Raw genomic sequence first — 25056 nt, 5'->3', positions numbered from 1 at the left:
CGAAGTTCAGCGCTGAACCGCAGTTTACCTGCAGTGAAAGCAGTGGAATGTATTGACTCTTAGCGTTTCAGTGAGGTGAGGTGCTCTGCTGCACACCCACTGCTTCCAGATGCAAACGCATCCGGCCCTGGTGCAGCACGCAGCATCATCACCACTGTCCCGGCTGCTCCCCAGCATCACCACTGTCCCCCAGCATCACCACTGGCCCAGCTGCTCCCCAGCATCACCACTGGCCCAGCTGCTCCCCAGCATCACCACTGGCCCCCAGCATCACCACTTAATTTACATTACAAAATAAAAACATAAATTCAAGACTATAAAATAACATAAAAGCAAAAACTTGGGAAGACTCTCAGTTCTCATCTCATAGAGGAAAAAAATCCCTTATGTGCCAAATGAACGTAAATCGTAAGGTGACCTCCCTTTAATTGACGGGAAGCCTTCAAAGCACAATGTACTCCCCTTCCACCTCCAGATCACGGCCATAGCTTCTCCTTCATTTGGGGAAGCTCCCAAAGCTCTGTGCTTCGTCTTGCTCCTTGCTGGCTTTAAAAGAACATCAGACAGATACAAGCACAAATACCGTCTCCATTTCCCCCTCAAAACATCCAGCTCCCCAAGAAACAGAATCACACTAAGGTGAAAACTTATCCCTTTTTATTTTTTAAAGAAAAATATTCCTCTTTGAACATAAAGCATGAACTAAAAATCTCTGAGGAACAGTTTCTCCTCCCTTGGAGCGCGTTGAACTAAACTGTACAGTGTCAGAGCTCCCCAAACAAGTACACGCACATGACATACAGTATTTCTTTTACAGGAAATAAGGTTGAGGACTCAAAATTGTCCTCCTCACCCTCTCTAGATACCCACTCCATCCAAAAGTATGCTGTCCCTTACTCCCACCACAGGACACAGTGATGATCATTTCCAGATACAATATATTAATTAAAAAAAAAAAAAAAGAAAAAGGCCAAATTGGCCCTTTCTAGCCTTCTAACAAATGCATGTGAGAGAGGTTAAGACCATCATTATTTCCAGGAATGGTGCTTGGAAGAAAAAATGTAGCAGCATCCACAGGCAAACAAGCCCTTGACTCCAGCTGCCCAGTTTTAAGGAACCCAGTCAGCTCAGCAGGGTTGGCAGATGTTCCCATCACCCGAGAGGAGAGAGTGGGAATAAAACATTCACAGGCCAAATTTGTTGCTCGAGCAGACAGCCTAAAACTCAGTGAGTCTGGCCTACATATGCCAGCAATGAGGTTTTTCCCCACAAGTCCACAGTGACCAATTACATGTCTAAGATTTTATGTAAAAGATATGATGACCTTCAGAAATCAGCGACTCGTTCTACCAATTCTCTCTGCCCCATCAAATAGGTATGTGCATAATATTTGTCACATCTGGCAAACTACCCAGACTGCGGAACTGCAGCCAGGCTCTAGCATCCAAATTCCTCCTCATTTGGAACAACAAAAGAATAGAAAATCTCTGCAAGGTCTCAGAACACGCCTAACAAGCCCATATCAAAGAAGTAGTACCTGGACATTTTGAAGGGAAGGTAGGTAATGGAAAAGGTCTGGAAATGGAACTCATTTATATCCCACCTGATCATTAATTGTTATTAAGTAATGCTCAAACCTTTACCAGACTGTTTTGTACAGATCTTTTCCATTCCATACACTCCCAACAGTTTTTACAGTAGGAAAAGTATTAGAAAAATAAAATCTCTCCCCCGAACAACACTGTATGAAGATCAACATCATCAGTCACAAAGATTTTTACAGGGGGACCAGATAATCTTTTGTTTCCTCCAAGCCAGCTTCATATAGAAAACAGCAGCAAGATAGACACAGTATCTCAGAGCTAATTAAGGCCAACGATATAAAGACAAACATGGGCTCAGATCTCTTGAAATGAAGAAACCCTCCAAATGTTTTCATACACATGCATTCACACACACAGACACACGTGTGTACTATTCAAGCGAAGGCTTCACAACTGTGAAAGCACCACTGGAGAGTGTTCTAGCACCAGAATGAAAAAAATTGGTTGTCTTCCCTCTTCAGCAATAAAATCCAAAGTCTTTCTACTGCTTTGGACAAAGTCACCAAACACCCTTCCTTCCAGGAACAGTTTCAGTGAAGCAGATTGACAAGTGCAGAGACAGGTTGAAGTGTTCTGTTCTGGAACACGGGCAAGAAGAGGTGTGTTGAGAGGCTGCAGCTCCTTGGTCGCTGGGAAGGAGGAGAACGTTTGTATTGCAATCTGGCAGAGACAGAGACCAGCGTGGACTCCGGGTGAGCGCGATGGTAAAACTCAGCGCAGACTGGGAGGTGGAAGTGGAAAGTTTGCATACATGAAGTCACAGTGCACATCTGTTGGAGTAATAAAGACAAGCAAACCCACCGAATTCTCTGGCAGGCTTGTCTCTGCATAGGAGGCCCCTGGGTATGCTGGAAGTCAGGACAAGGATCCATGAACGGGATGTCACACACTGCACCAGGACATCAAACTCAAACAGCAGAGGTCTAAACAGAAGCTTGTAAGTTGGTCTGCTAGCGCCTTGCCTACACACATGCTCAGGGGAGCCTGCAGAAGTCTATAAAAGGGACAAAAATCTCTGAACAGCACAGTTATGGGTCAGGTTTGGCTACAAGTAACAATTCATGCAAGTTGCAAAAGAACGAACCATGAACCTGCAGCACATCTTTCTGCTGCGGGTCTCTGTCCTGCATCCATCCCTGTACAGGAGGTGCTGGTTCTGCCCTTTCCCAACGCTCCAAAGAGGCTCAGAGAAAGGCGCAGAGTCAGGAATGACATCGCCACAGAGCTCTGTCCTCTGCCCGTAAGATGCAGAGTAGGTGATGAGCAGGTCTCGTTAACAAGGGAGGATGGGGAGCTGCTGAAACAATGCAGGAAGAAACGGAAGAGACAAAGCGAGACTTAAGTTTCAGTGCTTGAATCAGCAGCAGTAAAGCCCCATTTGTGATCCTGTGATTTAATCTGGCACACAGTCTGGCTATCACTCGTGATGTACTAAGTGAGGCTGTGGAAGGAACTCAATTAAAACATGCAAGAACAAAAAGCGAAGTGAAAGGAAGGGTGATCATCACTCTGAGGTGTGAATTTCAGGTTCAGAGCAGAGAACTATCAGCAGAGATACACTTTGTTTCTGTGCACATGCAAGAGTGCAGGAGAGGGACCAGCAGCAGAACTGAAAGGGAGGAAAAGACACAATAAGCATTAACACTGTAATTCAAGATGCAAACACAAGACAACGGGGTGAGGGAGAGGAAAGAGAAAGAAGTTGGAGGGAAAGGAGCCCAAAGGAAGAGACAATATAATAACTCTTGACAGTCAGTCCTGCTTCAGGAAATACATAGTTAATGTCAATTGGCTTCTCTTCTCATCAGGTATTCTTGACACATTGGTAAATATTGTCTCTGCACTTGGGATTTAAGAAAACATAAAAGATCAATATTTTTTCCTAAGATGTACTAAATGATTTTGAGTATTCAGCACAATACTCTAAATGGCCCCCTGTATTCTAAGCAATGTTGAAGACTCACCCTAAAGCAGAAGCTCCCAAATTATAAACCGCTTTTGAAAATCTAGGGTTACTTCCTTTGCGTTTGAAAAGAATCTATCCAGAAGGCTGAATTGTCCAGAAACAGGCTTGGCATTTCTCATTGAGAGCACCTTGGCGTTTAACTAAGTAAGAAATATCTTAAATGGTTACTCAGCAAACACCAGTATCCAACTGAGCTTTCAGGTTTCTGGATAAATGTATACAATCAGCTTCTCATGTACCTTCTAATAGAATAATTTGTGCGATTTACAGCAAGAACAAGCGATGCCACTCGCTGCTTCAGTGAAAACACCAGCAGTCAAAAGAGTTGCGAGCACCCTTTGTGGTGCAAATCACGCAGGGATTCTTTCTTCTGACAGAATTCACTGTAACAGAATTAATGCCTCCTGGGTAGAGCAAAACACAAGCTTCCTCTTCCTAAAGCAAACCACGAGAGGATGACTGTCTGGGGTTTGTGCACACCTACAACAGCCCTGGCTGGAGGTGTGAACAGACAGGAGCTTCTGAGAACCAGCATGACCAGAATGGCAACTGGTGAAAGCGGCCTCAGGGCACAGCCCAGGTGGAAGCACACGGACATATAAGACACAAGAATAAGACAGAGCAGCCAAGGTCACCCACGTGCTTAGGTAAGCTTAAGGCAACTAAAGAAAATTCACTGGTAATTTAGAGGAGAATGCCAAAGGGAAAAGAGAAGAGGAACCACTGGGGATGCCGTTACAGCAGCCAATGCGCAGCACCAGCTACCAAAGCCATCCCTCTTCTCCAGCTCATTTGTTCTAATTCTCCTAATTTTACCAGTACCATCAGGACCAAGGTTAATATGTCAGAAAGAAGAGCATGGGATACGTTCCCAAAAACGTAGCTTACACATTTTCAGGCTTGTGTCTCAGGTCAGTTCCTTTGAAAGAAAGCGCATGGGCCATCTGACTGGCCTCTTGCTTTGAATGGAGCTTTCTGGGACTTCTGCCTGCCACCTCCAGGGACAACCCTGGAATACGTTCTACTGAAGAGCAATGGCAGCAGCTACCTGGGTTCCTTGTCATGACAGCTGAGCATACAACAGGTTTTTAAAAACAGCATGCACCGGTGGCATGGCCATTAGACACGAAGCTGTGGTTGAATTCTTCTTGTCTTCTCAGAAGCGAGTGGAACCACAAAGAAAGGGAGTGTTGGTGCAAATCAGCGCAGGCTCCGGTAGACGTAGGCTGATGTGAAGACAGCATTGAGAGTCAGACTCAGGGCTAGCAGACCTCGCAGAGCAGAGTTACCAAAATGACCTTAGTGGAAGAGGACAACACAAAGGAAAAAAGGGAATAGTAGAAAGAGATATTAAAGAATTGATGAGATAAATAACAGCGAACATACATTGTGACCTTTCTCTCTCTTTGCCCAGTGTTTTCACCATAAGCAGAAATTGCTGAAGCGCTTTTCCTGTCAGGAAAGATTCCACTGCTCTCTCTGGTTCTATTTTCATCTCATTGCTCTTCTCAACACCTGCATCCCCACCTCTGTCCTTCTGCCTCAGTTTAGCACCCTGTCAGTATTCTTCAAACAGTCCAAAGAAGAGCAATAGCCTTATTAAGGTTTTAGAATAGCAGGCAGAAGATCCATTTTTTCTACTTATTTGATATCTAGATCAGATCATTACTACAGCACAGGAAAGATCTCGGTTCCCCTCACAGAACTGCTCACACATACACGAAGCACTCACATGAGCTGCGCTTACCTCTCCAGCCTGCCAAATCTTCCCCTTTGGTAGTTGTGTCTACCACACAGGCAGACGAGTGTGATGAGTGATCCTCCTTCTTGATGGAGTTATCACTGCAAATACTCCCTCCTTCCACAGCGGATCTCATGTCTGCAAGGAGAAAATGATAGGAAAATTTGGAAGGTACCAGTGGGAGCCAGAAGTAGCAGAAGTTACCAGACTAAGGCTAGACATGAGTAATGAACGGAAGGATTGAGGACAGGAGCTAGAAACAAAAGGCAAATTTCACTGCTGTGCAGCAGCAGTTGCCTGCATGTTTGTCTCATACACCGTTCATCTCAGCATCACCACATCTGTGGTTAAAGAAGTTACCCAAACAGGGGTGAGGGCAGTGGCATCCAGGGGACACCACTCAGTGAGAAAAGGACATGTTTTGGCAGACAAGAGGCTCTCCAGGCCAGCAGATTCTTAAGGCAACTTTGGTAGCCCACCAGTCACCACCACCTGTGTTTTCCCTGAAGGTTTCCCATTTCTGAGTGGCCTAGATGATGCACAGCTTTGCTTGCAAGCCACCTCCTTCCTACAAACGCGTTTCCAGGAGTGCAGCAGGCTGCCAGCACACCTTGCATTCCCCGCTCGCTGAGGTTCTTCTTCGGAAAGGAGGACAACTCGGTGGGAAAGATGTTGCTGTCCGAGTGGGCGTGCTCCTCTGAGCTAGTTGGGGTGAGCAGAGCCTCATTCTGCAATGGGAAAAGCAGCAGCTTCTGGCCTTTCAGGTTCAGGCGGGCAGGGCTGATGAGCGGCCGGCGGTACCGCAAGGAACCGGAGCTGGAAGCCACAGAGCCAGCGACCGACGGCGCTGGAGAGGGGATGCGGGAGGGAGCACAGCTGCCTGACAGCAGGGAGAAGTGCTCTGAAATGGGAATATCCCAAAGAGAAAATAATTAGATTATAATCCAAATAAAATAGGCAGAGCTTTCTTTAACAATTCTACAAGAAAAGGGAACAGGAGTTGCAAATGTCCGACATATCTTGTACTAAAATTCTTTATTCATTCCAGTTCATACACTGTGAAACATGGAGAAATTCCACACGCGCTTTGGTACACTCAACAATGACTTAGAGTGGAGGTGGGTCTATCAGGAGCTGGGTGAGTTTTCTCTCTGCTCAGTTTTAACTGGTCAGGAGAGCCTGCATTGCAGGTGCTGTTTTGCAGGTAAACGAACCATTCTGGCATGTCCTTTAAAGGCTCTTGAGAAGGTCTATCAGGACGGAGGAGGTTTGCACAGTGGCATTTGCCCAGGTTGTGACTGCAGTTCCAGCAGCAAACACTCCAGCAGCACAAACAGCCAAAACCCATTTGGGGTCAGGAGGGCAACAGACAGGTCACCGGAGGACACGGGAGCAAAAGGGCAGAGCAGACGGGGTAAAATCAGCAGTTTCTTGGGCTGGGGAAGGAAAGAGAAACAAAAGAGCTGCCCTAGAAACAGTTTAAAATCTATCAAAGCAATCTCAGCTCAGCTGTAGAGCAGGGAAGGGATCCTTGCTCTGCCTCACTGATTTAACAGAGAGAACACCCAACAAACACGGCACCTTATTTTAATGCAATCCCACTCTTAGCTGGCACTGCAGCATTTCTAACAGCTAAACTGACTTTTTCACTGGGATGTGAGCAGGGAGGGCAGAATTAAACTTGGATCATGTGTTTCGACCCACTCACTGCAAACCCTGCTAAGACAGCTGCAGTGGAAGGCGCAGTGCATCACCTGGCGGAGGAGATTCCTTGGACTGGGATGACTGCGAGGCTGGGCGGCTCCCGCTGAACAAGTAGCCAGAATCTACAAAGCAAAAATGAAGCAGTTTGAAACCAGCTGGCTCAGCTACTGGAGGTCTCTGTAACCGCATCATCTTGTCATCGACCTCAGAAGGGGACGGGTGGTGAATGTAGGCAGGAAAAATGTCAGTGTTTTCCTGGGCAGGCTATATAGGAGTGTCAGAATAATCCACTTTTCCCAGCTGCAGCAGAACAGATCTGTCCAGCAGGCTCCAAAATCAACCCTGTGAGTGTAGCACAGCCGAGCTTGCCTCTGCTTTAAAAGGAAGAAGGTGAAGATACGGCTGTGTCCTTTTCACATGAAAAAAGCCTTAAGGGTAAATCATAGTGTGAGATGAAAGCCCGTCTAGCTGTCAAGCACGCTAACCATAATAATGAGGCAGGGAAAAAATCATCTATGAAAAATACTGAAGTCAGGAAAAAAACGTGCTCCAAGTGAAACCTCAGAGCCTAAACCAACTATTTTTCTTAGCCACTTAATTTACATAACGATAAGCAAACCGCTTTGGAAGTTGAAAACCTTGCTGTTTGCAAAAACTACTCAGCATGGTCTTTGCAGCCGGTCTGGCTTTGCACTTTAGTAAAGGAAAGCACAAAGGTGGTTTAGCATGCGGAGAGAATCAGAGCCATCTGGTACATCGCCCTTGGCAGTGAGGTAACCAGAAAGGTGAAGGCTAAACAGGACTTTAATATGTGGGTACCTCACAGCCCATTTCCTTCTGGAGCATCGTACCGCTCCACTGCCATTTCCAAAATGTTCTGCACAGTTACCTGCTCTGGCCAAGGAGGGGATGGTGCCCAGCGAGAGCGCCCTGTTGAGCCGGCCAGGGAGAGAGGAAGACGAAATACCGCGCGGGGATCTGAAGAGCTGCTGGTTTGTCAGCTGGAGAATACTGGGTGGTGTTGGGACAAAGAGAGACGTTGCGGAGGAAGGGAAGCCGGTCCCAGTGCCGTTGGGAAAGAGAGTAATCGAATCCCCAGAAAGGTACCTGCAAATGACAGGCATGGCAGACATTTAGCCACAAGTACACTCCGCTAGCTCCCTCTCAGTTGTGGTTCTTGCACGAACACTCGCGTTGTTATCAGGTCTGTACTAATTTGTCAGTGCAGGAGCACAGGATGCAGAATGAACTGCTCAACTTTACTCAAATTATCATGTGCCAACCTGTCTCAGAATACAGGGTGGAAAAAATGGTAGAAAAGCTTAGGAACTCGGGTGCAACAAGGCATAGCACCTTGGTTCTCTCCATGGGTGAGAAAATGACCCAGAGGCCAGCAGAATACTTTCCAAAGTCCAGATACACACAGGACCAAGGAGAGGGTACATCTTCTGTTTGCTGTGTGCACATGCAAACATGCTCAGAAATGTCATGACTGTGGGAAACAAGTAGTTATTTACTAGTCTTTTTGTCTTTAGGAACCAGAATTGACATCTTACCTCTGATGCCAGTAGAGAGAAAAGGATTTTTATGGTACTTAGATAAGGATTTAGGCATAAGAGCTCTGCTTTAAAACTAACATTCAAACCTCTCTACTACATTTACCTTTATTATACTCCTGTGAGGTAAGGAAGACTCACTATCCTCATTTTACAGATAGGAAAAAGAAGCAAAAAGAAGCTAAGCAACTTGTCAAGGGTGACATAAAGATCCTATGATAGAACAGAGACACAAACCTGGGCTTTCCAATCCTAAATTGAGGCCTAAACCATTATGTTTTCCTTTCTCTGCATATCATAATTAGCCCCAGATATGTACTAGCATAGCCATTCAGAGGGAACTGTGCTCCTGTAGTGTACACCCCAGGAAGTGCCTAAAATCCATCTCTATTACAGTGCCTGGAAAAAACTGAATTGCAATAGTAATGGCAACTGTATTTCTAGGTGTGTGAGTTGTTTTCAATGGGTTCTTTCCTAATGAAAGAGGGGAGCCGTAGAACAGTGCGTCCAGCTTGAGAACACCAGACAAGAGAGGACAGACAAAACGTACTAAGGGCACCTGTACCAATGAGCTTGGTTTTTAAGTACTACAGACTTAAACTGACTTCTGTTCCACTGGTAAAATAACCGTATGAGAGGCCTGTATTTCAAACAGTTTTTGCAGCTAGCACTGCCAAGTATTTCACACTCAATTACTATATGCATAAACCATGCAATTGATTTCTGATACCCTCATTTCATCGCCCACTTTGCAGTGGTTTAAAATGTAAATGAAAAAGATGTGGTCTACAATGTAAATGAAAGCAGAGACAGAGGAGAACAGTAACATGGCTTCTCTTCGGCCAGAGGAAAGTTAGGAGTATTACAAATCAGAGTGTGAAGGAATATACGTATCTCAGTCACGCGCCGTGATTTCTGCACGTGTCATTCTCTCTCGGAGACTAAAGAAGTGATGCAGCAATGTTACGCAGTGCTAGCGTGTCCAGAAGAACCAGTCTAAAGTTAAGATCACAATTCAAAATATCTTATAGAACTACTTATCTGCTAGTACGAGGCAGACATCAACAATCCCGACCAGCTTAATCAGGCTGAGCAACATCTGAGCCACGCAGGCTCCCGGTGCTTGCAAGCAGGACAAGCCTTTAGCAGCAGCAAGGAACTCGCCAGTCTCGCAGCGGAAACTGCCCAACCTCTTCAGGTTCCAGAGGACCTGGGAAGGGGGTCATGCTTCGCAAACACGCAGCGTCCTTCAGTGCACACACACACACGCGCATTGGCCCCGCCACACGTAACAGATGTGAATAGATGCACGTGTCTGTTGCGGCTTTGTAAGACAAAACGAATGGGAAAGGGAATTAAAAGTGCAGCTCAGGACTATGGTATGAATGATATTAGGAGTGATACCTACCACCCACTGCGTCATGTCTGTGAAGGGTTAAATCAGAGCATCATCTGTGAACAACACAGCTTTCTCCCTAACTTTGTACCTTCTCTGTCTTTGGGCTAAAGAATCCAACTTCACACAGCTCCTGGCTGCACTGGGAAACAGCTTATCTGGCTTATTGGCTTTTGGTAGTTTTTCACTGAATGGGTTGGAAGATATCACACTCACTTATCACTCCTAACAACAATCTTTTTTCCTGGGATTTCAGCTTTTTGAGACTGGATTTCATGGGCTCTCCTGCTCTACAGCCCCACTTCTCAACAGCACCAAGCTCGTGCAATCAGATCCTCTGGGCAGCTGATGAACCATTTCTCTTGCACCATCCAGAAAAGAGATCGTTATGGTTAGCAAAGAAGAGCTGAAGAATTTTAAGCATAGCATATTAATGCTGAACAGAGAATGGCTTAAATACTGATCCACTCTGACCAAAGTAAGGTGTGCAGCAAAATCCTGTTGCTTTTCTTTAGCGTTTGCTAACGTCACCTCAAGAGGGCTAAATACTGCTAAAAAGCAGTGGTGCTGTCATGGGAATGGGCTTCATGCCTGAGAATGGTCAGTTGAACTAAAACTTGTTTCAGAAGCAGATGAAAAAAGGTGAGGAGATCAAGAGGATCATAAGGCAGAAAACGGCCACATCCCAGCGCTGGAACGGAGCAGGGCGGCCAAGTCTTGGCTCTCAGACCACTACATCGCTCCAAGCTGTTTGTGCACATGGTATTAGTGGGTCTGGTAATGGTGAAAAAGTAACAAAAAAAAAAAAAGAAGAAAGGGGAAAAAAGGGAAAAAAAAAAGGCTCTGGAGTCAGACAGTTTGTGGAAATAGTCAGGGCCCGCAAGCCGTTTATTTCAGAACTTGGTATTGTGAACATCAAAAATGGTGTATCTCCATCAGTGTTTACAATGATCACAGCGTTACTAGACAGGTGGGCAAAACCCTGCTACACAGATACTTTAAAAATAAATAAACAGAAGGTTAAAGAAGAATATTACATGGTATGGGACCGTACACTGTCCTGAAGAAACACCTCCTGCCAGCAGAGCCTCCCCTCCTCTGCCCAATACACTTCTCCAAAGACACCACACCATAAGTGTGTGCCTTTTTAATTCACATTTTAACCAGAGATGCTGCATCACCCCTGGGACAGAGAAAGACATGGGAGAGTGCGGGCCAGGTCAGACCACAGGGCTGCAGAGGGACCCACTTCTACAACCGTGCAATTCAGGACATGACGAAGGTAGCACACAGTCACCTTGCTGCATGTGCCCAGCGTCATCTGCCTGCAGGCAGCCAGGGGGTAAAATATTTCCTCTGGAATTAAAGTCCCATCATAATTCAGCTGTGAGTTATCCGTGTATAACTGCACCGTGTTGTCCAGGCAGCGTGGGTGCAGAAGCAGCTCATGATTGCCTCCGTGCTGGCTGCGATGAGCCAGGATCTGTGAGCTGACGTGCGGGCACTCGTCTGCTCCGCTGCATCACATCAGTCAGTGTCATAACCTGTGCCAGTCAGTGCCACAAACCGTGCCTCCGGCCAAGCCGACAGAATCAGGAGTAAAGAGCAATACGCTGAATAAAAAACAGGCACAGGCAGAAGGGAGAATCACACTAAAAAAGGGCACAGGTCTCGGACACATTAAGGTTTTGATATATGACTTAGCTAGAAACTTTAGCTGCCAAGACTAGGAATTCTTTTCTCCTATATGTTGCCCTGCTTTGGATGAAAAAGGAGGGCTGAATTATAGCTGAAAATGCTCCAGCTGCCAGGTCCTGCACTAATACCTCCTAGAGTACAGACAGATGTTCTGCTGTCCCTCTGAGCTGGTGGCACAAAGGCAGGGGGCTGTGTGCACACGCACATCCCATGTCTACAAAAATCCAGACTTGCTGGCATGACAAACGTATTCAGAGGACCTCTCCCCTACCTGCGGACTTGTCAGCTTTGGTCCCAAATGAGGCTTTACAGGGGATGACTCAAGGTACGCTTCAGGACTGAGTACTGCCCCTTTCACACGCGAGCATCCGCTACGGCTCAAAGAGGCCCCGAGTGTACGCGCAGGTGACGGCACACCTGGAATGAACTGGTCATATGTGACAGCACACAATTTCAACAGCATCTCTAAAAAACGAAGCAAAGCCATAGCCCACAGGTCCCTGCTTTCATGCACGGAGCGCTCTGGAGCGATCATCCCGCTATTCGTTATATTGATTTTTATAAGAGTATAAATAATTTGTCCACGATACAGCAATATATACTTTCACTAGTATCTAAGCATGATTATTAGCTTCACATGATTTCAGCGTACTTGAAAAATATTCATAAAGCCAAAAATAAACCACCACTACACCATTTTTATGCGGCCCTATTTCCTCACCCTTTGACACACCCAAGCTCAGTTCACTAGGGCATGCAAAGCACAGATGTAGGAAACGAGTTAATAGAAAGGAAAGAACAGGACATAAATGTAGTGTATTTAGAACTTCAAAGGGCCACAAAGGCGTCAGTTTGCATGCACTGGTGTCAATGAGGGCTTCGGGAAGACCAGAAGTAGCAGAGATGCTTACTTGGTTGCTAGCTCTGGGTTCTCCCTCAACCCCTCTGCAGTCTGCAGAGTTGCTCAGAAATTTAAGAGCGCAGCGCAAAAGTTCTTTTTCCCAGCCACACTCCAATGAAGGACAAATCACCGGCCTGGCAGACACACAGGCACTGCTGTCCCGAGCTGCAGCTGCGTCAGCTCCACTGAAGCAGAGCAACAGCGTTGTCAAAAATCTTGTTCAGAGCAAGGCACTTAATGAACCCACATTGGCCCCTTTATACATCCAGCTCTGCTGGGCAGGGTACAAGATGCTTTTGAGCTGGCAGATCAGCCACGGCCACTGTGGGAGCAAAGACCAGAGTCAGTCACTTTGGACTGGAGCAGATTTGGCTTCAAGTGACACACAAGCCCATAACAACCCTCACCACCTCTGCTCCATTCTGCAGTACCATCCTCTGGTCCAGACACCGACACACGGCCAGCGTAAAAAAGCAGCACCTGAAATTAGAGGTTTTTGGGCTAAAATCCTCTATTATTTTTAAGATGTTGTTATGCTCTGGCCTGCGTGTCTGGGAGAACCCTCAGGCAAAGCTGCACCTGGTGACTACAGGTTCACACAGGTTCACCTGTGGCTGAGTCCAGCTCAGTGAAAACAAGATGCTCAAAGCCCAGATCAAGTGGTTCCGGATGATTTTTGTGTCAGCCGTGTTAGTACATTACCAGCCCTTTGTTAACTGTTATCCCTCAGAAGGAAATGGATATCCACGTGTTGTACAAAATAGCACCTCAACTGCATGAGGATGGTGAGACCGCACTCAGATGTTGGACTTGCACCACAATACCTGAGCTATCAGTGAACATTTCCTTCTGCTGGACTCACTGTGAGGGAGGTGCCAGGCAGAGGTGGATGGTATTAATATAGCTGACTGCTGAGCTATTCCCGAACTGAACCTCAAGTGAGAAATGCAAAGCTGGCAAAGCACCTTCCGAACAGAACCTGTGGCATGGCACAGTGTTCCCAACAGTCTGTTTGGTGTTGAAATCAGGTATTGCAGAACAGTCTCAGCAAAGGCAGTGCTGGTTTAACTATTGTTTTTTTCAGAAGCGATCAACAGTAACATACTGATAATTGATCTTCAGACCTAATTGTCCAAGGAGACACAATTAGTACAGATCGAATCTTAGCAGTTTATAAATCAGAACATCTCCAGAAAAAACACCTTTCTTCCCTCTCCTCCATAAGATCAATCATCTCCTGCCTTCAGCAACAGCATGGGAGAAAAGCAGAAAGAAAGGAGACTGTCAGCACCAGAGTCTCCAGAAGACCAAAAATTCAATTGCTGCAAGTTTGGTTTTGAGGCTCTAAGGCTTTTTGTTGTTTTTAGAAGCAGCAGCTCAGACTGAGGCACCAAGAAGTGGGAACATAAGCCGGCACCTGAGCAAGGACAAAAGCTTCTTTGGCATTAAAAACGAACCACATCTCAATATGTGTTTTCTTATTTTGTTTCGCCTTTGAAATTTTTCCAACTGAGAGTCCAAAAGTTCTTCCATCATAAATTGTGGACTAAGCAGCACAGAGACCAGGGATTCACTTGTACAGCTTGGCCATAAAATGAAGCAGCTTTCTGATGTTCTGACATATAAAATCAGTGCAACTTGTAAATATACTTCACTCGTATTAGCATGCATAAAGTGAAGACAAACGGATTTCTTGCTTGCATGTCAATTGCGGTGAACATATCTCCTAGATGAAAAGATTTTAAACTCTTTCAGTACAGATTTGCACCTGCTGGGCAAACAGAGCTAAAATATTTCTTAACAGTATTATTCAGGCTTCAGAGTGTAGAGCCCACTCCTTCCCACACTTCTACCAACTGCCTGTTCTGGTATCTCGTGTGCATCCTCCCCATCCCATCCCAGCGCTGCGCAGGGAAAAAAGACAAGGGAACAGAAGTGAAGATCAGGCACAGGAAAAGAACGTAACAGCAAAACATCATAAAAGGTGCCAGACCCCAGGGGGCTCAGAGATGGGGCATGTGTACATCAAAAAGTGCTGTTAAAAAGAAGGGAGAAAAACAGCTGCACAGAGGAGATGAGAGCCCAGAGGACAAAGTGAAACTTAATACAGCCTTGACTTCCAGCTCCTGAAAGCAAATCATCTGAAGAAGCTGACACTTTGAATTTCCTTGCCACTGGGCCAGAAAGTTTGGTCAGGGTAATTTTATTCTTATTAAAAAAATGATATTGCCATCAGAAATTAGGCATGACATTACCATGACCATCCCCACACAGTTTAACAGTTGGTCAGCTGCTCACACCCCTTCTCCTTCTAGTGGTCTCAATATTTATCCTTCTATAAGCAACTCTGAGACTGGAACAAGAAACAATCTGGGACTGTGAGCTGGAAAACAAACACTTTGGGTCAGGATCGATAAATGATGGGAACACGGAAGAACGGACCCAGACTTTGCAGATGCTGGATTCCTTTTGTGGATGAGTAAGTAAAGAACCCTCAGAGCAGCACCATTCAGAAGCACCAGAACAGAGAAAAGGGTTCTGTTTTTGCTTGGAGGTGGATATCGCGGTTATCTGAAGGCACTGGAGAGCAGGGATGGGGAGCAGGTCTGTGTGTCCCTGTCCCGTGCTGGTCAGTCCTTCAGCCAGGAGCTGCATCGTCCCATGACACTCAACTCGGCTTCTGTTAATGACTCTCTACAGAGCTTTTGCCAGTGCTACCTTTCCACTTTCACAATGAGGGCTGGTTTGAAGAGCAATAACTATGAAAAGCTATGGAATATATTTTGTTTCCTTTGAAAAAGCTACTATAATTTCATCAGCATCTGCAGCATCCAGTAGTGTCTGAGTCTTTCAGCAGGAGACACAGACACTTCACAGTGAGAGCTCCTTTCTGATTATTTTAGAGTTTATACACAGGAAGATCCAGACAACCAATTAAATTATATCAGACTATTAGTGTGGCAAGTTCCACTGTGCTATTCTGAATAAAAGAAAACAGCAGATCTCCCGTAACAATTCTATTTCCTCTTGAAAGACCCAAATCCAGATGAGCAACTCAGGGGAGCGCCTTGCAAAAAACTGCAGGATAATGAGACTGCTTATCCTAAGAGGCCCCAACAGGTTAATCCTACAAAAACCCAAGCAGCTGAAAGCTCCTTCTCCCCCCCAGGTACATCCAGCCACCCCAGCTCGCAGCGGACTGCCAGGCACTCAAAGTCACAATTTCCAGACTCCTTTTTTCAGTGGCATTAGCACCAGTACCAGACTTCAAAAAGGAACCTCTCCAAGTAACAAGAAACATCCACCTCATGGCAGCAGAGGCTCCCACCCCTTCCTACAGCACATGCTCCTAATCTGTTATCAATGATAAGGAAAATGTTGACCAAGTTAAGTAGTGATGTACAATGAAAGCTGATCATATACCATAGCATGAGGTTGTTAGCCCCATATTTCTTCTGTTGCTAAAGCTACAGGAGTGGAGGAACATACGCATTTTAATCCAATTGTGGCTTTACAAAGTTGCTCCTCAGCAGGTGGTGGGGGTGAGCAGACTAAAAACCCACAGAAAATCAGCAAAGCAACGGTCACTGGTAGATCTGAAAATTTAGCCTAAAACAACTGAGTACTTTTAGATATTAAATCAAGACACCCTGAGCTACATAACCTTTTAAAGCACCTTTTTAGATAAATTATTGAAGTTCCAGTCAAAAGCACTTAAGGACACCTCTTAAAATAGGAGTCGTAGGAGGATGGCAGAGCAAAAGAGCATGCGGTTAAGTGATGCTACACAGTGGAAGGCAAGAAAAACCAGGTTACGGACTCCGTGTGTCCCCTCCCCGCATGCGTGTACACCATGCAGTGTTACTGCAGCACACGTTACGAGGACTCAGAATCCAGAGGCAAGTTCCCATTAGTTCGAAATTAAAATGACCAGCACCATTAGAAACCTGAAGGTGGCCTGGGCCCCATGGAGGATCAAGGCAGAGGATTCCTCTGTGACTGGCTAAGGATGGACAGGCAGCGAGAAGAACCAGAAGGACAGGAGGAGCCAGAATCTCTTTGGCTGGAGGAGCAGAATGGGGAGAAGGCTGCATTTATGGAGCAGTTTGTGAAGCAGCTGCTGGAAGAACTGGCTTTGGGAAAGTTGGATATTTGCGCTGCTGACGCAGGATTCAGGAGGAAGGGAGAATGGAGGCAGCAGGAGTAGCTTCCATGGCTAGCACCAGCAGTGGACATGCTCCAAGCAGCTAGCACAGTGGGAAGGATGGGAAAAAATAATACATAAAGGAAGAAAACATCTTCACTGCTTAGCTAATTAAAAAATAGAAAAAAAGAAAAAAAGAGGGAAAATAAAAAGAGGAGAAAGAAGCACCAGTCGCAAAGAGTTCACAAGGCTTTTTTTCCCCCAGTGTCACTGCTCTGGCTCTGACCTTCGGGGCCGGTATCTCCGATGGCCCGTTGATTTCCGCGTGGCCACAGCTGCGGTGAAGCCCACCAGGCAGCACAAGGACGTGGTGCCAAATTTGGCTGTGTCCAGCCAGCTGGGTGTTTCTGACTTCAGGTACCTCTCAGCTAAATGTAGACTCATCACTACGAACCACAAGACTGAAGCAAACGCATCAATCCTCCGGAGCCTGCAATGCCAAAAAGAAACCAAACAAGATACAAGGTAAGAGTTTAAACACCAATGAACCCCCCTTGGCCCCAAGGAAGGAGAAGGAAGGTAGGGAGGGTATCCAGACTGAGCAGGTTATGTACTATCTCTTACTACGGTTCTATCTCCCGCAGCCCTTCCCCCTGCTGCGGTACCATTCTGATCTACGAGATTACAGAGCTGCACAGGGAGCTTTTCACTCACAGTAATTCAAGCTTAAATTGAATGAACCAGCACACAGATCCAAAGCAAGCTCTGCTGCCTCCATCCAGACAGCAACACAAAAATAACAAGAAGTGTGCCACCAAGTAGTACAGGTGCCATTCTGGCAAGTGTTTACCCCCGGATCACTGAGTCAAAACAGGGCAAAAGGCCTCCAACGTAACGCGGTTTTCCTTTAAGTGAATAGAAGAGAAGAGCACACTGACCTGATCCGCCCAGCTAAGAACATGGCCAAGAGGCAGGTGAACAGCCCAAGGACAGCGACCGCCATCTGGTGATTCTTCCCGTAAGCCCATGCGGCACTCAGGTTCTCCACCATCTGCTCTGGGAGCAGCCGGAGCAGCTCCTGCCAGCCTGCCACCACCATGGAAGTGTCATTTCCCGAGTCTGCATGTGAGCTTGTGTCAGTCCTGTTCTGCAGGGACGCTGGACCGGAGGAGACAGGAGCGGGGGCCGCTGCACTGAGTGAGAAGGGGTCGCCTGGGCCATACAAGGCCATCAGAACCAGGAACGCGCAGCTGAGGAAGGCCAGGAACCGCAGAAATATCACCTGAGCTGGTGTGGTTATGGAAGCAGAAGAGGAGGATGAACATAAATTCTGCAGAGGAAGGGAGAAACACCTTGTCACAAGCTGAACGAAACCACTATGTTCAAGCCCTTGTAAGTCTCTGTGTCCAACACCACGTGGGATGTTACAGACTAATAAAGCGCAACAGCAGAGCTATGAGCAGAGGCCAAGGTCAGGTAGGGGAGTAAGGCAAGGAGAAGGTCACAAATCACTTCCCGTTGTTATTACTTCTTTTTTTCTCCCTGTACTCCGTAGTTTCCTGCACTGTTCTCATAAATTGGCTTCCATATCTCCCCTTTTCTGCCCATCCCATTATTTTCCTTCCACTCTGTCATTATTACATTAGACTTACCTTCTGGCAATTGAACTGAATGACACCAGCAAGAGGAAACCTCAAACTAACACCAGGACCATCTGTAGCAATTACTCAGCAAGCGGCAGAACCAGGTACCTCTGCACTTCCCCCTGAATTCCCTCATCTCTCCCCCCACGTACCTGAGTGTAGGTCTTATCTGTCTCACGACGTTTGAAATGGTGGCTGAGCAGCAGCGCCCGGAGCTGCCGATTCTGGTGTTTTATATAATATTCCACAGCAGCCTGGCACGGACGGCACAGCTTGTAGGTCTGCTCCAGATGGTGCTTATACACCTCAATCTCCTCATCGTATTTCCCCTGGTGAGGAAGAAGGAGTGGAAAAGTAGATGAGAACTACAGTACGGTACCATTTGCAAAGCCAGACAAAATAAGTTCTTACAGAGCAAATTAATCAGAGCAGGAATAGCAGATACATGCATGGGAATGCCTTGGTCAAACATTCTCCTGTGACACCAGGCCCTAGTGAACATTTACCTCCTCCCTCGGTGAGAACGAAGCCAGCTGTTTGATCTTCGTGGTTTGATGGTTGTTACACTTCTTGCAAAGGAGAATTTGGCTGCTCACCCACTGTTGCGGTTTGGTAGGATCACAGAAAGTTGTAGCACCTGATACAACATGGTTAAGGTGTTCCATGTACTGAGCAGGGATGGGCTTGTTGTAGTCTCCATTCTGACAAGCAGCAAAAGGCAGGCAGGAGGAAAAGCAAACAGGAGATCATAAAATCAAAACTAGGTATGCCCTGGTTGATAACAAGATTCCCTAAGCTCTGTCAGGAGCTCTACACTCCACGCATTCACCTATGTAACAAAATAAATACGTAAAAAAGGAGACAAAATGCTTCAAATCTTCTCCTCCATTCACTGTTCTGTACATCTATTGCAAGCAGCTGGGGTGGTGGATTTTGGCCTAAGACAGGCTTTGTTATTTAATACCCTAAATAAAGCAATTCAGCTCTTACAAAATAGAAAATCAGAGAAGAATTGTTCCATACATTAAAAAAAAAAAAAAAACAAAAACAACAAACCAAACAAAACACCACATTTTAAAGAGATATTGGTGAAAAAGCCAAGGCCCTTTTTGCCCTTTGAAGCAAGAAAGGAAAATATGTCTTCATGATTCTATGCCAGCACACCCCAGTAGAGTGGATTCTTTCTCAAATTTGATCAAGTGATCAGCTGCTGTGTTCACAGACGCTGAGCACAGAGCTGCCAGCTGTTAAACTGCTGAATATTCATCTGCACTGGGCATGTATCATCTTAAACACGGAGCAGGGCTTTCCTGCAAGCGCTGCTCTGCAGGGCATGCACCTTCCCAGCCACCCTTCCAGCAATCTGCCACAATACCTCTTGGAACCCGTTGTACTGCTCGCAGTTGGGGCAATCCCAGCAGTTGCGATTCCCATAGGGCACCACCGTGTCCTGGTTGCAGAACCAGCAGTTCACAGTCACATGTGTGGGCTTTTTCCTGTTGGGAAAGGAAACGCGTCAGGCATCAACACTGAATCCAGCTGAGGGAGAGGAAAGCAACCACTTTCAAACAGGGAAATGCAAGAGAGGGTGGACTAACAATCAATCTTCCCATTCGGTATGGTTAACGGTATGACTCAGAGTAGCCATTTTAGCAATTAAAAGATGAACTATTAAAGTAGAAAGAAATTTCTGCCTGAGGCTTGTATCTCTTTGTGCTAGTACCGTGGACACGCCAGAACTTGAATAACAACCTTGCGAATAACGCACTTCACGGGTTTTCAGAGGAACATTTGGGGGTGCAAATCTTCACAATCAGCAGTGTTCATATATGCAAAGGGTGAAGTAGAGTCGCTGCTTAATGCACAGGATTCTGGGAAACAGAAACTACGATCCATAAGAATTGGTAGGCAGAAACCTAGGAAATGGACCCATGGTTACAGTTTTACTTGCCCTGCTTGTTAGAAAACTTTTCAAGGACAAGGGGATATCAAATTATCCCAAGGTTCAGGCACTATAAATATCTGCAGCCTTAGATACATAAAAAAGAACTGGTGAATCAATGTCTTCCCCGGTCTTTACGCACTAGAACTGAAGAGACAAAGATTAATGACCTGGATCCATTGTCTTGAAACTCGGTGCAACACCCCAAAGGAAGCACAGCCCAGCTGTCCGGGTCTATCAGAACCAGCCCCTGTCACACCTCCAAGGGAGGGCAGCTGTTCGGGCAAAGCCCAGCAGGACAGACAGACAGACCCAGCTGCCACCAGCCCCGTGTGCTTCGTCAGTGCAGCTTCTAACACAGCGCGGAAAGCAACCGAGCAGGGAGGCCTGGAAAGCAAGTAACAGCTGCCAAAGCGCCCACCAACTCAGAGCAAGCTGTGTTCTTCCTACTCTAGGAAATGTTCTCTGCCGCTACAACGCTGCAGTGAAACATCATCTGAACGCTGCAGAAACGTCATCTGGTGCCCCGCAACCAAACGGGCAGGTGGTTCTCCCTTCAGTTAAGCTGGTTTCTCTCTCAGCCATCACCTTTGTAGATGGATGCCTACAATTACGACCCTTCCCCACTCCCATTTCCACAGACCACGTCTTGGAACTTGGATCACAACAATATCAAACCTTCAAGTGATGCTTGGGCCTCCTGTTTAAGTACTAATGAACAGGACAAGCTTGAAATGGAGCACCAGAAAGAAGCCTAAAAAGCCAGAGCACAGGGAGGATTCCCTGCCAGATGCTGAAAGAAAATGGCTGGAGCTACTAGGGTGACAGATTCTCATCTCAAAATAGATGCATCCACCCACACCCCTCTTAAAATGAATATTCACTGCTCAACTTTCTTCATTGCCAAAGGGGCTCAAAACAGTAAGTGATCCGAGTTAAAAATATCACCATTGAAACTGACAGGCAAAAATACCAAACAACCAACCTAAACTAGACAGAAATCTAGGTCGCTAGTGCAAGTTTTCCCTGCAAACCGCATGTCAAAATAGCCATAAAAAGGATGGACAGCAACGCATGTCCATGCTAGTTTCATCTCATTAACATAGGTGTAAAAGCTACGAAAATATAACGCAAAGCCTTCAGCATGTTAACCCCAAAATACAAATCCTACTGCATCTTGAGTGTAGACTTTGATAGCAAACCCAGCCTAAACTCCATCCCAGGTACTGTAGAACGTGCTACAATCCCACCTTTGTGTCACTATGGCTCTGTCCTCTGGCACCATGGAAATCAGACAGACCACACTTCAGCCTCTACCTATTGTACCACCCATCTAGAACTTGCACGACATGACAGAGAAGGTAAAAGTGCTGATTTCAATGGTAACACAGAAGTAAAAAACAGGCCAAAAAACTAGTAAAGCATACATGCTGTAAAGCAAATAAAAGAACCAACTCCAAACCCTCTCTGAGAACTTTCTAACAGCAGACACCAAATCCTGAGTATACTCGAGTCCCTTCCATCTTTTCCGAACAGGATTCCATCTCTCACTCTTGAGGCTGAGAAAGTGCTATCAAGGGTTAAATAGCAGCCCTTCATTCTCACAATGTACGCAAATGAAATGGCTAAATCCTGGATTATTCGGGATAAAAAGCAATAATACTTCCTTTTGCGAACCTATAATCTGTTGCCATAGAAATAGGTGCAAAAAACCAGAAGTTCCCAACCTGCTGGATGCAAAAAAGAACCATAAAAAGGTCACTTCAGGCAAGAACATGTAAGTAGGGTGCTAATTTTCTAGGAATTGTACAGGACTTTAAGAAGATGAAGGAAACATGGCTATGGCTGCTGGTCTGAGCTCAGCAACTGGACTTCCAACAACATGTAACAAACAAGTAGCCAACTTACAATCTCAAAGAAACACCACAAAACGCATCAGAGTTTTCCTATCTGGCCCAAACTCCAAAGGTTTAGGAGTTCCTGTGCATATTTGGCCACCACATCTTTTTCTCCCTGGTACAAAAAGGACAGGCTTAGAGGCTGGCACAATTACAGCAGCATAACTCCACACGTTGACAGTTATTCCAGAACTACGTTTCACTAAGTTGTTCTGATATATTTCATTTCCCTTTCTACTGAGGGTGATGAAGGCATCTTGCTAGATATGTAAGTGCACTCACACTGAAAATGGAGCAAAGCAGGGCTGTATCAAAAGATTAACACCAAAGGCAAAGGCAGCATCATGTCTGTGTTTGAATCAGTCCCTTATTAAGCTGTCATCATTGATGACTCTGGAAGATTCATTTAACTAATGCAAAGTAAGAAATGCGGTGATATCAGAGCAGCAGTGAGAAACACAAGCATGTAGCCCCACAGAATTATCAAGGTTGTCTCTGGAAAATATTTACAGCTCAGCAGCAGTTTTCAAGGACTTGGGAAGAAATGCTTTCCATTCCAGAGACCTTTTGATGAACTTGAGCAACACAAATCAAATCTCTTCCCTCAAAAGACGTCAACCTCAACTGGGTCAATGAAATGCTGCTTGCTTCACTGGGGATTGCTTTAGGCCACTAGTATTTCTTAGCTGCCCTAAATATGCCATAGAAAGTCTTGTATATGGGTTAATCTACCACGGACTATTTATATGATTATGTATAAACAGCAAATGCTTTACAGCAAACCATATGCATTTTGCTGTGAATGCAGAAATATGCTTCTATTTCAAAGTGTAAACTTGAAGTGAACCTTAACACGAGCCCTTGGGATCGCCTTGTACTGCACCAGAAACTCTGACAGAACAGAATACTCAAGTTCTGCTACAGGCTGAAGTGCCCCTGATTCTCTACCTTCATTTCAATCTATGCTATATTAAAATACGTCAAATTAATCTTTACTCCTTTTATGAAATCTGTTTCCTGACTTCTCTCCTGATGCTTTTTAAATCTTGTTTTCAATTGGTCTGTTTAAACTTGTTCTAAGGTCAGGAACATTCAGTGCAATTAAAAACCAAATGATCAAAGAACTCTGGTCACTAATAACTGTGAGTTCTACGTAATCTTCCCAAGTTTCAGCGCTGTTAACAGCGCTGTTATTTTTATGGCACCCTCCCGCTGTTCCCCCTGCTTTCACCTCCAAATCAACACCAGAAGCAAAACGCTCTTTCCCTGCCTCAAACAGGAACAAAAGAGGAAAACCCCGAGCGTTCAGCAATCTCCAGCCCGCTAGGAACGCCAGACCGGGAAAGGGAAACGTTTCCCATTTCCCCACGCAGCTCCCACGGCAGCAAGTCCTTGACGTGCGGTGCAGGCACACAAAGGCACGAAGCGATTCCAGCGGACACAGCAAACGCCTCCAGCCATTTACCTACAACTTCTTGTCGCCGCTGACAATTCGGGGCGATCCCTTCCTAAACACGCGCCTCACCACCACCACCACCACCACCACCCCCGGGACACAAGCCAAGCCCGGGAGTCCCCGCCCGGTCCCTCCGCGCCCCGCGGAGCTGCTGGTTCCGCCGCCGAGCCCGCCCGCCCCCCGCCCGGCCCTACCTCCGCGCCATGCGGTACAGCAGCAGCCCGGCCGCGGCGGCGCACACGGTGACACCCAGCCCGCCGGCGGGGCAGCGGGCCAGCAGCGCCCCGGCTCCCTCCATGCCGCTCCCCCACACGGGCCGGCGCGGTGACCTCGGCGGCGGCGCTTTGTACGCGGCGCGGCCGCCCCCCCGCTCCCGCCGCCGCTCCGCCCCTCTCTCCCTCCCTCCCTCCCTCCCTCCCTCCGGCGCGGCGCGGCGCGGCGGGGGCGGGTGAGTCACGGCGCGGGGAGCAGCGGCGTGAAAGGCCGGAGTCGTGCGGCGGCGCCGTGAGTCAGCGCCGCCAAAGGCCGAGATCGTGGCCGCGGGGGCGGGGGGCCCGGCGGGCTCCCTGCCCTTCCGGGAACGCGAGAGGCCCGTCGTGCCTGGCCTGGCGCCGAGTTCAACCGGCTCCTTACACTGATTTCTTTTTTTTCCTAAATTTAGACTCGACACTTTCTGTCTTACGAAAGCACCGTTTAGATAGCGGCCCTGCCGAGGCAAGAGGCCCAAAAGCCCCGGTGAAGGGTGGCTGCAGGCCCAAGGCTTTTAAAAACTACACCTTGGAAAGGCCTTTAGAAACCACGCCTCGGAAGGGGCTTTAAAAGCCCCACCTCCACCTAGGAGGATTTCTCCCAAGCACCACTTGCAGAAATAAAACTGTAAAGAACAGGGCCTTTGTATGGATACAAACTGGAACACAGGAGGTTCCACTTAAATTTGAGAAGAAACTTCTTCATGGTGAGGGTGTCAGAGCCTGGCCCAGGCTGCCCAGGGAGGTTGTGGAGTCTCCTTCTCTGCAGACATTCAAACCCGCCTGGACACCTTCCTGTGGAACCTCAGCTGGGTGTTCCTGCTCCATGGGGGGATTGCACTGGATGAGCTTTCCAGGGCCCTTCCAACCCTTCACATTCTATGATACAAGGCAGAGAACCAGCAATTAAATTTAACATACATTTTTAAGGAAAAAGGATGACTGTCCAGAGAACTATGGAAATGAAACTGATGCAGAGGAAGAAGAGGCAGTTCCAAGACAACAGGTTCTCTCTCAGGATGTACTTTCCTACAAAAGCACCTGGTTGTCTGGGGAAAAGGGAGGATCCCTGCAACCACATTCCCATACCCACCCCGCTGATTTTAGAGCACAGGTTATCGCCCTTTTGTGGTCCCTGAACAGCTTTGCCCAGTAAACC

At 46.7% G+C, this 25056-nt stretch overlaps 1 protein-coding gene across 1 annotated transcript; it reads right to left on the bottom strand.

Annotated features, from left to right (window-relative positions):
* Nucleotides 1-640: 640 nt before the first annotated feature.
* Nucleotides 641-24035, bottom strand: TMEM201 (transmembrane protein 201). Its single transcript, XM_065854919.2, has 11 exons — nucleotides 23844-24035; nucleotides 19729-19849; nucleotides 18860-19054; nucleotides 18506-18682; nucleotides 17649-18040; nucleotides 16997-17200; nucleotides 7905-8122; nucleotides 7066-7137; nucleotides 5922-6212; nucleotides 5318-5449; nucleotides 641-4868 (listed from the first exon to the last, which is right to left on the bottom strand). The coding sequence occupies exons 1-11, from the start codon at nucleotides 23945-23947 to the stop codon at nucleotides 4771-4773; spliced, it is 2004 nt and encodes a 667-aa protein (XP_065710991.2). The 5' UTR covers nucleotides 23948-24035; the 3' UTR covers nucleotides 641-4770.
* Between the last annotated feature and the right edge of the window lie 1021 nt (nucleotides 24036-25056).

The sequence above is a fragment of the Patagioenas fasciata genome, chromosome 23 (genome assembly GCF_037038585.1).
Source record: "Patagioenas fasciata isolate bPatFas1 chromosome 23, bPatFas1.hap1, whole genome shotgun sequence".
Classification (NCBI taxonomy): domain Eukaryota; kingdom Metazoa; phylum Chordata; class Aves; order Columbiformes; family Columbidae; genus Patagioenas; species Patagioenas fasciata.
The sequence above is the reverse complement of the archived record's forward strand: the minus strand, read 5'-3'. Positions and strand labels throughout refer to the sequence as shown.